Below are 16,381 nucleotides of genomic sequence, written 5' to 3'. Positions count from 1 at the left end.
AACCTTCTTGAATACGCAACCCCTTTACAAGTTAAAAAATTCTGGCGACCCCCCCAGGGCCATATTAAAACTATATCAGTGATTTTAAAAAGTATGTATTTAATTTTCTTTCTGTTGAGAGCTAAATATTGATTGAAAAACCAATTGTACTGTAAATTTTACAGTACAATTGATTTTTCAGGTTTATTTTACAGTGTAAAATAAACAGGCACATCCTTCTCACTGAAATTGTAGTTTTTTTTTTATTGTAGTCTAGGACCTACAAACACTTGTCTTTTTCTTTTACCCGCAACCCCCGTGTAAGGCTTTTCGACCCCCAGTGTCGACAGCAGTGTTTTTCAACGTGTGGGTTGCGACCCCAGGTTGAAAAACACTGCTGGAAGGATTCATGATTGCCATACGTCTCCCCAAAGAGGCATCCCTGATCTATCCAGCTGTTTGATGCAGTTTTCTCAACAAAATCCTGGGCTAGGTCATAAGGATGCCTGACATGGAGTGCCTTTTGAGCCCATGATTGCTTGATGGTGTCTGTGCTTTTTATATGTTGTCATGTCTGACACAACATATAAAAAGCATAAGTGTAAGTTTAATGGTGTGTTATTTGAGTCTGCTAGAGTTACTGCTTTATGTAACTGTGATATTTCTTGTTTTCTGTAGACAAACTCTCGCAGTGGCTGTATTTGTTTGTAGTGAACGTTTACTATGTTGATCAGGCCATGTTTGCCATCTTTATGTGGAAGGATTAATCTTTCTGTGGTGGAATTAGAATGATGTTGTTTATGCTTAGTAAGTGTTGTTCTTTTTTTCCTGTGGAGTTGCTCGAGATCTGTGTGAGTCCAATGTATAACTCCAAAAGAGTATGTAAGTACTGGGATGACATATATGTGTTTATTGCTTTAAATGTGTTTCGCATTTAACTGTGTTCTGAGGATAGCATTTAATCTACTTTGGTATTCTTTAATTAGTCTTTGCTTTATTTGTGTATGTTCTGTTAGTTTGGCCTGTTGGAATCCTAAATACTTGTAGAATTCACTCTCTTCCATAGATTCAATAACATCTCCGAGTGCAAAATCTTTCTTCAGGATTCCTTTTTCTATGTTTTGCATTTGTCTAAGCCAAACTCCATTTGTATGTCCTTGGTGTATGAATGTGTGATTTGTAGGAGTTGATGAAATTGTTTTTTGTGGATGCATAAAGTTTTATGTCGTCCGTGTACATGAGATGTGACAACATAAATGTGTTGTTTTTTCAAGTCTGATATTGTAGCCATATTGCATGTTATTTAACATGTTGGTAATGGGTTCAGGGTTAGGCAGAACCAGAGAGGACTCAAGGAATCTCCTTGAAAAATTCCTCACCTAATGAATATTTGGTTATTATTATTACTATTATATTATTATTATGAAATGGACATCAACATCTGCAAGCAAATTTATTTTGCATTTAATTTCTTAGAATACATAAAAACGCGTGGCTTGTAGTAAAGAATAAACAAACATTATCTTATTTCATCAGTGCTGCGGCAGAGAATGAAATACAAGCATAAGAAACACAGCAACTGTGATAAAAATATATAAATAAAACTTGACAATTAATAGAATATGTAAAAGTTCACGTCACACCTTTCACTTTGTAATGGCACACCAGTTGCGGAACACTGTTATAGGCCACCATATAACTAGATTGTTATTCAAATTTAAAACATTATTTTATATATTCAAAATACTTTTCAATTTTAGAACCTGAAGATTTTAAAAAAATTTAGTCTCACTCTTGTCAATATGTTTTCCAACATTAATGTAAAAACTGTTTTCTTAAAAACATTTTTATGTCTTATAGTATAGGTGGAGAATCGCTTGCCGTAGCTCAAAATACGTACGCAGTCAGATGGTTTAAAGAAAAAGAATTAAATATGGTGTTTGGTTTGCAGTTGAGTTTTGCAAGAGTTGTAAGTGTATTTTAAATTTATTCATAAAATATAAGACAGTCTAAAACTAATCTAAAATTAAATATTAATGATATTTGATGGGTCGGAGAAATAATACAATGTAAAACAATTAAAAATCCTGAACAAAATGTATATTTAAAAATACAAAAGTATACAACATTGAAGACTTACACCAAAAAAAATCTTTTAAAGTCTTCTAAACATCCATTCACAATCACTAGAACATAATTAATATCTGCAGAGTCAACTTTTCTTTATAAGATCTTCCCTGTCTATACTTACGCAAGTTCCTGTGATGTCAAAAGGTCGACTCCACTAGTGTTAATTTTGTCTCGGTGATTGTGAATGGACGTTTAGAAGACTTCAAAAGATTTCCTTTACATATATCTTCAACATTGTGTATTTTTGCATTTTTAAATAATACAATGCATTTTTTTAAAATAGTATATGCAGTACAATTGCTCTCAGACTAAAAACATACACGAAAACCTAAAATATTAGGGATTGTTTAAAATGTATGATGTGTAAATCATATTTTTTTTGTATATTTTTAACTTCTATATAATTTTTAAACTAACTGTTGATTAAATATTTTAAAATCTTTTTTCTTAATATTTTGTAAATCTCTCCTAATGTAGGTATTAGAAAATGTACTCTTTATAAATAACAAAAACTAATTAGAAATGAAAAACAAACTAAAATTTAAGTTTTTATTTATAATTTATTTAAAATTTTAATTTAATTCTTTGTTAATTTATTTAATACATTTTAATTTTATAGGGAAGTTCTGTAAATTTTTGGGTTATGAGTCACATTTACAAATGGATTAACAATTATTTTACTGGCTACACGTGTTTAGGGATTGTTCTTTTTATAGGTAAGTTTCAAATAATGCAGAATTTCAATTTTTCCCTAATAAAATAAAAAAAAATTCTGTATTTGCATTATTTTTGAAATGCAAAATAGTTATGAAATTAATTATATAATAGCATAAACTATTAAATAGTAAAGTTAAGAAGTAATTTATTATTATTTTTTTTTTTTTTGCATAAGTCACACACAGACTCTTTTATGTACAGTACAGTAATACTTCCGGCACAGATTTTAATAGATCTTAGCTAAATGAAAGATAACAAACGATGGCCATTGAAGCAACCAAAAACATTTATCTTCTGTTTATCTAACATCTGTTAAAATCCGTTGTTATATAAACATCTCAAAGTTCGATATTTTGTAATGAAACAAACAATTGCTGGATTTAAATCTAGCTACTTTACCACTACTACAGTAGAGCCCTGCTAGTTTAAACTAATTGGGACTGAGTCCTGTTGAGATTAGCAGATTTTCGGATTAGCCAAATAATTGAAATAATGCAGAAGCAAGCAGTAAAACAGGAATGGTTTATATAGATTCAACATCATCATCTCCCCCACCTTTTATTTCATCTGTCTTGTACTCAAACAGTTAACAAAAACAAGTTTCGTAATTTTGAAATGGCATCCTGCCTTCATTGTTTACATTAAAATTATTTTAACTGTAAAAAACATTGTTTTTAATACACAGTCCAGAATTCCAGTCAGATGACTGATGCTACTGTGTGAGTTAGCACGATTAATTGTGGATGCTGTATGTACTCTTTGCTCTACGTTATTTTAGTTTAATTTAGTCTGCTGCTACAACAGCCACGAAACAGAATTGCACAATGTGTACGTTGAAAGATAAGCTGGATGTTTTGAAAAGGCTAGACAAGGGTAAAGTGCAGAGAAATTGGCAGTAGAGTTTGGAGTGGGCAAGGCCACAATAACCGACTGGAAAAAAATGCACAAAGATTGAGCAGTTATGTGCCTCTACTTCAGAAAAATCAGTTGAAAATTGACAAACAGCAAGGCCCTCAACATTTGACATGCTTGATGAAGCCTTGTTCATGTGATTTACTCAGGAAAGAGAAATGGGAACACTCCTAAGTGGACCTCTTGTTAGAAAAAATTTCCTCTCCACCGTCTGAAAATGTTCGGACTAGCGGGACTCTACTGTATTTAATAATTAAATACCAAGTAATTTGTTACTAGATGTAGGCATTAGGTGCCATCTCTTATTAAATTAATATTTATTAAATAATTTAGAATATTTTAGAAGAAAAGAATTGGCCTGGAGCAGGACTCAAATCTATAACTAATATATGGTGCCTAATGCCTACTTCTAGCACCAAATTACTTAGTATTTAATTATTAATAGTAGTGGTAAAGAAACCCAATTTAAAATCTGCACTGGAACTAGTACATAAAAAGAATGTGTGTGTGTTTTATGAACTATTCCAGCTTTTGAAAGTAGTCTTAGTCCAAAGTCTTTTAAAAAAAANCATACATTATCATATTATCTTCATATTTCTGCAATACGTTATTTTCCAGAGATCTTATTACCATCTCGCACAATAAGCCTGAGACCGGGCTACCCATTGGTACTCCTCTAAGCTGCGAGTATGCAGTACCGTCAAAGGCGAAAAATGACGAGAATGTAGCCAAATGCGCCAGTTCTAGAATTTGCTTTCTTAACTTCGCTGCGTTCTCTACCTTGCCCAATAAAAAATCTCTTAGGTGACAAAAGCATGGTTCAAGCTTAACTGAAGGGTACATAGCCTTAAAATCGAGCAGAGGTTGAAACAATTGAAAGTTAATGAAACAAGCTACATGACAGTGCTCGATTTTAAGGATTAGAGCTTATACATTTCTAGTGTGACATGTTATCTAGAAGGTTGATTTACATTGTCACTTAGGGGGCTGTCTATAAATTATGTCTACATTTTTCTTAAAATTTTTATTCCTCCTCTCCCCTTGTCCCAGTTTGTCCAAGTTCACATAATCCCTTCCCCTCTTCAGGCATCCAACAAAACTCAACTCTCTTAAAACCATTATCACTTTATGAACAAGACATATCATAAGTAGAAGCAAAACATACAAGAAGTTTTGAAATATATATAATAAAATGCATAAACTGTTTAAAATTAAATGAAATAAAATGGACGTTCCCCAAACCTCAACCCCTCCCCTCTTGTCTGACTTTATCCAACTTGTCATAATCCTCTTCCACCCTTTCAGTGGAGATGTCATTTGTGGACAGTCCCTTATTGTTAGGAAAGATAAAACTTAGTTTACATTTTTTTTTTCAGTCATATAAACAGCACTTATGAAAGTATCATGTTTGGTCCAAACTGCAAAGGATACTAATACAAAATATGAAAAAATATTAGTGAATAAAGACAACAATTATCTTATAACAGGAAAACAAAAGATGAATGTCTTCTCTCATTCATATATAATTAAAAGATATTTTATTAATTTGTGCCCCAATTTGTGGCAGGTTGAAATGCTACCACAAATCAGTGTGCTTCTATTCTTCAGGATTTTATAGCAACTTTAAGTTAGTTTAAGTTAGTTTTTAATGTCGTACCGTATTTTTGTGGATTGTTTGGCATGTCAGTCTATCCGGGACATCACAAAATCAGATACTTTTATGAGATAAATATCGGCATGCTGGTTTAAGCGAGGTTACACATACCTTTCCAGAGGACACGTGAAACTCGTAGACGCCAGTTTTTATTCTAAAATTAGGAAATTGCCAGCATTGCATCAAAATAATGATTATATATTTAATTTCTCCATTTTGTCTTCTTTCTAACAATGTAAAATACTTGCGGAATGTCAAAAGTGCTTTTTTATGTTTATTTTATTTAATTTGATCCAAAAATGCAAAAATAAGCATGAAATTTCAGAAACTCTCTAAGTTATTACAATTTACATGGATTAACATGGCTTTTTGTGAAATTTGAGAGGAAGGTGTTATCTTTCAGGGTCAGGGTAGATTGTAGGTTGCAGTCCACACTGACTAACTATTGTTACTACTAACAACAATAAACCTCTAATTGTTTTATTTCCCTGTAAACTAAAACACTCTTCAGTTAGTCAAATTACAATGATATTATTTTATTGTAAGGGGAAGAATATTTTTTTTTAACATTTATTTAACAAGTAGTTTTGTTAGATCTGATTAATTTTATTTTTTAGTTGCAGCTTAATCAGCATGCCAGTAACCCCAAGGTTTCCGGCATGCTGATTGTCTCCAGTCAATCTGCAAAAATACGGTAAATTAAAGGACATTGATAAACTTAATAATAAATATATTTTAAAATATGATCTGTGAATTCTAATTATTATTTATATATAAAAAAGAATTTTAATATTTTTTTTTTTAGCTTCGAGCACTTGTTTGCTATCACTCTTATGTGCTTTAATTTTGGGATATTTCGATTGGAGGGCCGAGAAGATCCTTGAAAATTTATCGAATGATACAGGTTAGTTTTCAGTTTATGTAATTAAACAATTCTGATTATTATTTTGTATGTTTATGTAATGTGATATATTTTTTAAAATGTTTAGCTCCATTAACATGTTTAACTCCAAAATATCTACTTATTCAAATCTTATCCTATATTTTATAGAAGGTAAAAATCTTTTCATCTTGATTTCCAAGAAAGCAATGGCTGTATGTGCTATGGAAAGTTAAGAACTTCCTTATAAAGATTCAAAATTTGTTCTCCATTACTATAACAATTCTGTAGATTAAAAAAATTTCTATAATGCTTTTATTTACAAATTTTCAAAGAATATATAATGTATAATCTTGAGAAACGTTATGTTTGATTTCTATGCAATCGTATTTGATTTTAGAAGCTCTGTTCTCGATAATAATGTCATACTCGAAAGCTTAAGAATGGTTTCTTTTGTTCATGTTTATAGAATTTAGTACATTTAAATAAAGCATTTTTTTCTGAAATTTTTATAACTGTGGAGATTTTCTTTTCAGAAATATTAAAAGAAGGATCAAAGCAGTCATCAGATAAAAGCTGTTGTCTTTTTTATTTTTATCATTTAGTTCATATGAGCCTTTGATCTTTGACTGGAGCTTTGGGGCTGTTGTTTATCTAAAGATTTGGTTTGTTTTTATAGAATGGGAAGTTATCTTTTAATTTTGGGGCTTTAATCTTACTTTTAACTAGTTTTCAATGTTGACATTATTTTCAGGAGGAGTATTTGAATGGGGATCATAGTTTACTTGTTGTCTGTGGATATAGAGCAGAGATGGTTTTGTTTATTGTTTCTGAAGGTTTTTTGTGTTTTCTGGGCTTTTTTTCTTAGAAGTTTAGCTCCATAGCTGGAGTTAGTTTTAGTTTGGATGCTTCTTTTTATGGTTAATCTTTCAGCAGTGGGTTAGTCAGGTATGGTGCTATCCATATGTAGCGGAGAATAAATGTGGGTAATTTTTAAGTATTTTTCTATGCGTTTTTTTTTTTTCTTATTACTGTTTCAGAAAAAGATTTTGTAAACAGTTATGTCTAGTAAAGAAAATTCTTTTTTTATTGTTACATAATTTTTTTTTTATGTGAAGTTTTTTTGGCGGTAGTGTTTGGATATATCCAAAAAATTCTTTTGCAGATATATCCGTCCTTTGCCACTGCCACACGATCCCCCTTGATGGATATATCCATCGGTCATTGCTGAGTGGTTAAAGGGTTTAGTCCCTTCCATGTCCTGTTGTTGAATACTTCTATTTTATTGGCTTTGGAGGTTAGCACTTTTCCGTATTTAGATACATATCATTCTGACAATAGCAAAGATGATGGAATAAACTCTTCAATTTATAGAATTTCTTTTGAGAGGTCATTCAATTAAAGCAATATTTAGATGTCATCAATTTATCCACTTTCCAATCTTTAAAGTTTTAGTTTAGTCATATCCTATTGATTTATTTGTTTTACTCAAATTAAAGTTTTAGTTTATTTGTTTAATTTAAGATCTGGAGTTATATATATATCTGTTATCTATATAATTTAATAAATAATATTTTTTACATAATAAATTATAATCAAAGACATAATTTATTTTATCTTCATTCAGGAGAAGTAATAAGAATTAAAGATGTGAAAGATTTTCCTTTAACATTTTGGCTGTTGAGTATTATCTGTATAGCATATTATGTGGCTATATTCCCCTTCATTGCGTTAGCCACGTAAGTAGATTTTTTTATCATTTAAATTTTTACGATTTTAAAAGAAAATAAAAATAGCAATGTTTGTGAGTTTGTATATTTTAATTAGAAATCAGATTTTGAAATACATTAATTAAAACTTACATAAATCAGAATTACATGGCATCAGATTATGATTTTCTATTTTGAACAGATTTTAATATATTTTTGCTTTTTCATCATTAAACTACAATAGATAAATGCCAGAGTTATATTAATTTTTACAGTAATATCACTTCTACGTATGTGCTTACCATTGGCCAAATTGGATAAACAACCGAGCGTTGGTAGTTGGTTGCGGGTTTGCATCTTGCCAGCAGGCTGGCCACGTGGAGTTTTCTGGATTTTCTTCATGTTTCTAATACCTAAATAGGGGTCAGTTTTTCATGAAAAGTCCTCCCGGGTGGCATTTCCTTGGCAGATTGTCCACATATCCCATTGCCATAACCAAGTACAGTGGAACCCCGGTTTACAAACTCCCTGGTTAATGACCAAATCAGTTAACGAACTTTTATTTTGCAAAAATTTTGTCTCAGATAACAGACGAAATTCGGATAATGAACATAACATTTTTTGTTAAATTTTAATTGCTGTTAGGCATGTGCGAGTTAAGCATTGCTTTTCCAAGTGTTTGTGATAAACTTCTTTTTTCAGTTTTGTGATTTATATATTTAATCAATATGGCATCCAAGAAAGAGAAAAGTGATAGCACATTGTTCTTTTCTATTGCCACTATCACATTTGAGAAAAATTTTGATTAAAAGAGTAAGACAATCAACTTTAGATCAATTTCTTGTTCCTTACCAAAAGAGAACTCGACTCAAAGAATCTCCCAATGAAGTGCTACCCGTTATTGTTTTGGAGGGAAATTCCCCTTCTAAGCATTTAGCTCCGTATATCTCCACTCCTCTGCCACCAACTACAACAAACTAAAGTATGTACAGTGCTATTTTATTAAATAAAGTTTACATGTTTGTTGCCGTAATGATAGATACTATGTTTTCCTATGTTTTCATCAAAGAAAATCTATATTTTACAAATAAAGTCAAAAATTTTGGAGGCTAGAATGGATAAATTGTATTTGCATTAATTTCTATGAGAAAAATTGCTTTGGTTAACGAATGGAGTTGCGGAACGTATTAAGTTCATTAACCAGGGTTCCACTGTAAACCACTTTACATATGTAAAAGCATACTCAGCTTAATGAAAAGTGATTTCCAACTAAAAATGTGAATATTTGAATACAAGAATCAAGAAATATTCAATTGCAAAAAGTTCTCTTGTTTCTAAGAACTTGTGCTAGATATTTGAATACTTCTTTGATGTAATTTTACTACTATATCCAGGTTAAATTACATTCTTTGTACCTAAAAATCTCTTTTGTCTCTGAGTTGGACCGAAATTCTATGTAAAATTTAACATGTTCTATGTAAAATTTAACATAGAAAATTACTCCATTTTCTATTCTATGATTTTTATGTAAAGAACGAATGCAGTGTGTAATCAAATAGTCAAATCATGTTGTATTGTTAATGTTGAACATTAAGTCATTGAGAAAAATAAACAGTATTGAATGCATTGGGAATTCAAGCAGTCCCTACAAGCAGATTTAAATGATATTAACGTTTTTGCTGAATTTACCAATGTAAATTCCATCAACGAATACCAGAAACATATAAAGAATAGTCGTACTATTAGACAAAGTTTCAAATCTGTATCTTTTTTATTTATAAGACTTTTGTAGATAGTTCATTAAAGATAGTACTTTATCAGTCTTCAGTTAGTTGCCAAAAATTTCACAAAAATTACTGATTGAGAATTGGTTAAGTACAAGGGCATTCAACAAATAAAAAAACATTTGCACATAGCACTATGCGCAGGAAAATTACCACCATCGATTCGAGGTCAATTTGTTCTGTGTTAACAAAACTCTACATGTGATAAGCTAATGGCAGGCTTACTGTTACTGTTTTATCAAGGGTTAAAATGTGTACAAAAATCAAAAATCATGCCAGGTGTAAAGTGTTTTTCTTTTTCTAAACACAAAAAAAATTTATCCTTTAGAAATTCATAAACAAATCATGAAAGTGTATGGTAATCACATTATGAATGACGCAAGTGTGAGAAAATGGTGTTTAATGTTTAATCAAAGTAGATAATGTGCAAGTGCACTCTACTGCAGACACTCAAGCTGTGATTCTGAAATTTGACTGGGACGTTTTTGACCACCCTCTGTATAGTCCCAAACTGTCCCTCGGTGACTTTCACTTCTACCAAACTGTGAAAGAGTTATTGAACATTTTGGAATTGATGACGAGGTGAAAGCTGTCACTAACTGGCTATGGATGTCTGTGACAAAGGAATTCAAAAATTAGTTGTGCTGTGACGAGTGCTTTAATTGTAGTACTGACTACGTAGAAAAGTAATTGGTCTTGCACTAATTACTTAATAAATCTTTTTTCCTTTTTCTATAGCCAAACATCTTTTATTTTCATGGCACCCCTCATACTTTTAAATATAATTAAATCTTTATCTTTAAGATATATTTTTGTAATTATTAATTAATTATAATTTTAATTTAATAATGTTGCACATTATTTTAATCTACTTTTTATTAAATTGCTTTTTAAAAGTGTAAAAATTTTTAATATTGTGTTGTTTATTAAATACAAATATTTGTTATAGATTAAAGAGTAATTTATTGTTTTTATGTAGGCCTTTAAATGCGATAGAATGTGTTTTGATTTATTTATAAAAAATGTAGATAAAGTTTATTAAAAATTTCTTTTTGTTATGAAAATATAATGATAAATTTTTATTTTTACAGTGTTTTCTTTTCGAGGAAATACATGTTTACGCAGGAAGCTGCTAATAGTCTAGATAGGTATACTTTTTAATTTATTAAAAGTATTTAACTATAAATATCACTACATTGAGGATAAAAGTAAATGTATTTATAAAATGTTTAGAGAAGTAAATATAAATACAATGGAATACTATTTATCTGACTCAAACAGGACCAGGTTGATCCAGCTGACTAAAAATCAGGAAAATTCATTTACACATAAATGCATCTGCAAGGTATGCAGTTGTGGGTTCGAGTCCCACTTCAAACCTACAGCTGCATATCATACAGATGCATTGCCAATTACGCTACCCAGATCTTCATCTAACGTTCACTTTCAGAGCTGTTAATTACTTTACATCTAATTTATTAAACTCAGCCTTATTAAATAGCCTGATAATATACAGATTGTTTGTTTTTTTAAAAAGCATTGAATTAAAACTTTAAACAAAAGAAAATTGCAAGGTAAATTAACTATATAATCAGAGAGAGAAGTTGAATTAAGCCTTTATTATTTGCGATTAATTATTTATTGTTGACTTTATTTATTATTGTTAGTGCAATTTTCTGAAACATTCAAACTAACTTTTATAAAATATATTTTTTAATATTGTTATTACTTAATATCATTATCATATAGAATATATTCAATATAACAAGCAAATTAATTTATTTTTTACAGCATAGTGTATATAATATCGGCAGCTGCATCGCCAGTGCTTGGATTTATCGTCGATAAACTCGGATATAATCTTTCTTGGGTTTTAGCGTCTGTTATTATAACACTAAGTTCACACATGTTATTAGCCTTTACATTTTTAAATCCATGGGTAGCAATGGTAAGCTTTTCTGTATTTTTAATAAAGTTCAATCTGTTTACCTAGTCATTAGCATATCATTTATAGTATAGGCAGGAGTGGTGTTTTGTGATAAAGCTTCATTTATAAATTTACTAAATTTAATCTGTGGAAAATAATGATTTGTGAAGAACAAGTGGGTATAGTCGTAAAGACAGAAAATGAAATCGGAAGATTCTTAAAATTTAAGTCATTAATGCAATATATTCAGAAATATAACAGATAGCTGGAAAAGAGCAGCATTGAGACAATGGAGAAATGTATGGACACTAAAGAAAGTTTAAAATTATAAACCACCAGGAAAGAGAGAGTGACTGACTGTAGCAGGCTACTTGGCTTAATACATGTTTGTTTTTTTACCTTTCATTCTTGCGTAATTTTTTAACTTCAAAATATTCCTAAAAAATATAAATAATAAAACTTAGGTCTGTGTATAATCAACTTTTATTTTTAAATTATCAAAAGAATTTTAAATATATTAATTAAAAAAGATTAAAATTGAAGTTACATAGTTTATTTGTATTAATATATTTTTCAGAAACAAATAAATCTTCTTAAATAATTATGAAGAATTGCATAAGGAAATATTTAAATGATATTATACGTAGAATTTAATCCTTTTACAATTCCAAAAGCTAAACTCTTTTCAACCAAGTAAAAATGATTATTTTTCATGGCATTTTAATAATAAATTTTTGTGTAGACAGTAAAACCTCGATTTAACAGACTAATTTGGGCAATGGAATTGCCATTAAAACTGTTAAGTCTGTTTATTATATAAAGTAGGTTTTCAAATGTGCATATTAAAAAATTGACAAATTAGTTCATTTATGTATTTTTACTTAATTACACAAACATATTAATGTATGTTTGAGAGGTTTAATTTCAGAGAAAGGTTTCTATATGTGTTATTGCTTATATACTCACCTTAGTTCTGAGACTGTAATAAGAAAGTATACAATCTAAATCAAAATAAATAATGTTCTTAAGAGCAATGACTCATGTATCTAAAAAAATATATATAACCTGTTAATTTAATTACATATAAAAACATTTTAAAATTAACAGGGTGTTAATTTTCTCATGTAACATATAGACCAGAAATTTTGTTTGTTAAATCAAGGTTTTATTTTAATTTATTTAAAAATGTATCAGTTTAATGCACTTAATAATTGAGCTGACCATTAAGAGTACTTCATAAAACCTGCTCAAATCAGTACAAAAAGTATCTATAGAAACATTCTCAATGAATTTGCATAAAATAATTTATATCTTGAATTTTGGGATATTTATATCTTAAATTTTGGGATATTGACAACAAATCCATATAAGAAATTAAATAATTTTAAGTAATTAAAATTATTAAATTTATTATTCTAATGCTTAAAAATCTTTTTGAACATAGAAATAATGTACACTTTTTATTAATAGATTAAGACATTGTGAAGTGAGTTAAATAATTTATTTTATCAGAAGTTCTTATCATTAAATAATGTATTTGATCTTTGTTTCATTATATCTTTTACTAGGTTATAATGGGCGTAGGATACTCACTTTTGGCTTGTGCACTTTGGCCTATGGTTGCTATTGAAATTCCGGAACATCAGTTAGGTACTGCTTATGGAATGTAAGTGATGTGCTTTTATTTAAATTTCTAAGTTGTTATTTTAAAAATTTATATTGTCAAATATACTTAAAAGATAAAATAATGTAGAAATTTAATTGAAAACTAAACATAGTTGATTCTCTAAGTTGAAGTGGGAGAGAACTTAGATTCTCTAAGAAAATTTCAAGTTAGACCCACAAATTTAATAGAAATCTAACTGTCCAATAAATCAGTAAGATGTGAAAATGTACAGTTTTGTAAATTTAAAAACAGAATACTAGCTGTAAGATTTGATTGGCCATTTTAAATCATTGCATAAAGGCAATGACTTAAAATGCCCAATCAAATCTCCACTTTCAAAGTTATGTATGTACAGATTATTTTGTTTTTTGTATCATGGTTTTGGAGGTGATAACATGTCATGTAACTTTGTATGTCTTTGAGTATATATAATTAAATGTTTGTTTATATGTCAAGTTTGTCGTAATGTCATCCAGCTCCTTGAGAGCACAATAGAAAGTATAGAAAATTACACACAAGCTTCTTCAGATCTTAACTTTTGAGTTAGCAAAATGCCTTCAAAATGATTTCAATTTATAGAGAGACAAAATTTATTAAGTTTAAGTGTCATGTAGCGATGGAAATAAAGTTTGACTTAAGTCGTGGTCACACCTAGCAATTTCCAGCCGTGCAGACAACTGCCACTGTGATGGCTGTTCTCATTAACTAGTAAATATCCTTTGAAAATCAGCGCGACTGCAACTGTGAATAAAAACAAAAACTTTGTTCTACTTGTGCCGATTGCAAATGCGCATCCGATAAGCGAACGCCTTTGGCAAACGTCATATGGTGACAACATTGAAAATAGTTTGTCATCATGGCGGAAAGTTAGAGGGTTGATACTCTAACTTTCAGAATCGAGATTGATTGAGCTTATTCAGGCTCATGAAGCTTGTGCGATTTTAATTCTTTGTTTGATCGAAGATTTTCTCTTTGTGTATTCTCACCAGCTCTATCAAACTGGTTGCCTTTTTTCTTTTAGTCATTGCAGAAAAGAAACTGCTTGCCATTTTCATAAGAAAAATGGCTAAAATTCTGTATATACTCTGAAATAGAACGAAAACTATTGGTAAACTTACGAAAGTAGCCAAAATCAAGCTACTGTAACTTTATTGGTTTATTATAGGGTCACATGTTTTTAATTTGCAATTCCAATGAACAATGTGTGACCACGAGAAGACGTGCGTGACTCGTGCTTATTGCAATTGCGGTTGCCCCTGCAGCTGAAAATCGCATGGTGTGACCATGGCTTTACAAAAGATTCAACTTATTGTGTCATCTGTTGTATTTTCCTTGAATAAACCCCAGGGAATAAAGATGCTGTTAAAAATAGACACTGGGTTGAAAAGCATGGAAAACATGTTGAATGCTATTATTTAGAGTAATGTAGTATAGAGTGGTAGATAAGGAGTTTAACTAAAATACTTGTGTGAAACGGAAGGTGATTTGCAATAAATTACAAGAACTTTTTAAAATGGCAGCAAAACTTTCAACTTAAAATAAAATTTTTATTCTTTCAATTTAATTTTTTAAATCTAACACATGCTATTTTCTGCATTTTTTTTTGAAATTCCACATCACACTGTATGCAGTGCTAAGGATGATTGGTAAAAATATGGTCATGTACACTTGGAATTATAGGTATTGCATGCTGATTGGCTGTGATGGAATTGCATACTGTCCCAGTATTTTGTCACGAAAATACTTAAAGGCAATTTTACTGCATATGAGCAGTGATAAAGGCAATTAATTGCCTCAGAATTGCACTAAGTCGAGAGCCAGCATTAACAAAACCAAGAAAAAGCAGACTGGAATAATTGAGCCATTTACTATCTATAAATTATGTACTGGCTTACAAGACAAGGTTAAAATTGCAGCCTATATCTATTAAATTGCAGCCTACATCCTGACTTTTAATTCCTACATCCATACTCCTGACTTTTAATTCTAAAATTCAAAAATGAAATTGGGAAAAATTCCTTAAAAATAGAAAATGTTTACATATTAAGAACTGTTTAGAATGAAGCTGTAAATTCATTGTCAATAAAAATATCGCCACGGACCGTAAAATACGTAATACATTGCATCTGTTGACAAGAGTTTTTACTATCTAGTGTGGGAGAATATTAATGATCAATAATAAATCAATTGTAACACTGTTTTGGTTGGTGATAGTTTGAATGTTTAAGTTTTGAACAACTTTCTGTTCTAGAAGATTCTTGCTTCTCTGTAAGACAAAAACTTCAATTTGTTAGATAAGTTTTTAATTTGAATTATTGTTTTGATTATTTGAGATTATGGAGTAATCTAAGCAAAGAAAGTATGAAACAAAAAGACGACAAGAGACTGATGAAACAAGGAAGATGTTTATTTCTTTGGCAAGTTTTTTAAAACATTTGCAATGAGGACAGGAATTGCTCATTAGCCATAACTGGAAAATTATGTTGCAGAATGGATGCTTGCACGAAAATTAAACAACAAAAATGATTGAAATCTTTATTAATTTATGTTAAATAGTTTGTGTAATTGTTTAATATCATTCTTGAATACTTAATAAGTCATCACGTTTATTCAAATATATAATACTATTATTATCATTTGCTTTGTATCTAGTAGAATTCATTATAATTTTGGTGCTTGGCTATTCTATCCAATTTTCCCTAGATTGTCTCAATGGTTGACAGAAGACAATTCTTAATTAAATGTCGGATATTATATGAAGTAAGAATTGTTTTCTGTGTCAACCATTGAGACAAATCTAGTGAAAATTTGGATAAAATAGCCAATTACCAAAATGTATATAATACGAATTTACATACTTAACATCCCAAAAAACCCATTACATATATACTCAATAAATGATTTGCCTTAATCAATCAGGCTCTAAATCTGCCACTATTAATGATTTAGATACTAAGTAATTTGCTACTAGAGGTAGATGTTATGCATCATCTCTTATCTAAATTAATAATAATAATTTTTTA

At 29.8% G+C, this 16,381-nt stretch overlaps 1 protein-coding gene across 1 annotated transcript in view; it reads left to right on the top strand.

Annotated features, from left to right (window-relative positions):
- Positions 1 to 1,813: 1,813 nt before the first annotated feature.
- Positions 1,814 to 16,381, top strand: part of LOC111637070 (major facilitator superfamily domain-containing protein 1-like) — a 30,770-nt gene continuing 16,202 nt past the window's right edge. Inside the window, exons 1-7 of the mRNA XM_023382480.1 lie at positions 1,814 to 1,948; positions 2,729 to 2,825; positions 6,198 to 6,296; positions 7,900 to 8,011; positions 10,857 to 10,913; positions 11,557 to 11,713; positions 13,261 to 13,358. Of these exons, the coding sequence (XP_023238248.1) occupies positions 1,829 to 1,948; positions 2,729 to 2,825; positions 6,198 to 6,296; positions 7,900 to 8,011; positions 10,857 to 10,913; positions 11,557 to 11,713; positions 13,261 to 13,358 (740 nt within the window). The 5' untranslated portion in view covers positions 1,814 to 1,828. The remainder of the gene's footprint in view (positions 1,949 to 2,728; positions 2,826 to 6,197; positions 6,297 to 7,899; positions 8,012 to 10,856; positions 10,914 to 11,556; positions 11,714 to 13,260; positions 13,359 to 16,381) is intronic.

The sequence above is a fragment of the Centruroides sculpturatus genome, unplaced genomic scaffold (genome assembly GCF_000671375.1).
Source record: "Centruroides sculpturatus isolate CEXI.00-Female unplaced genomic scaffold, Cexi_2.0 scaffold1117, whole genome shotgun sequence".
NCBI lineage: Eukaryota > Metazoa > Arthropoda > Arachnida > Scorpiones > Buthidae > Centruroides > Centruroides sculpturatus.
The sequence above is the reverse complement of the archived record's forward strand: the minus strand, read 5'-3'. Positions and strand labels throughout refer to the sequence as shown.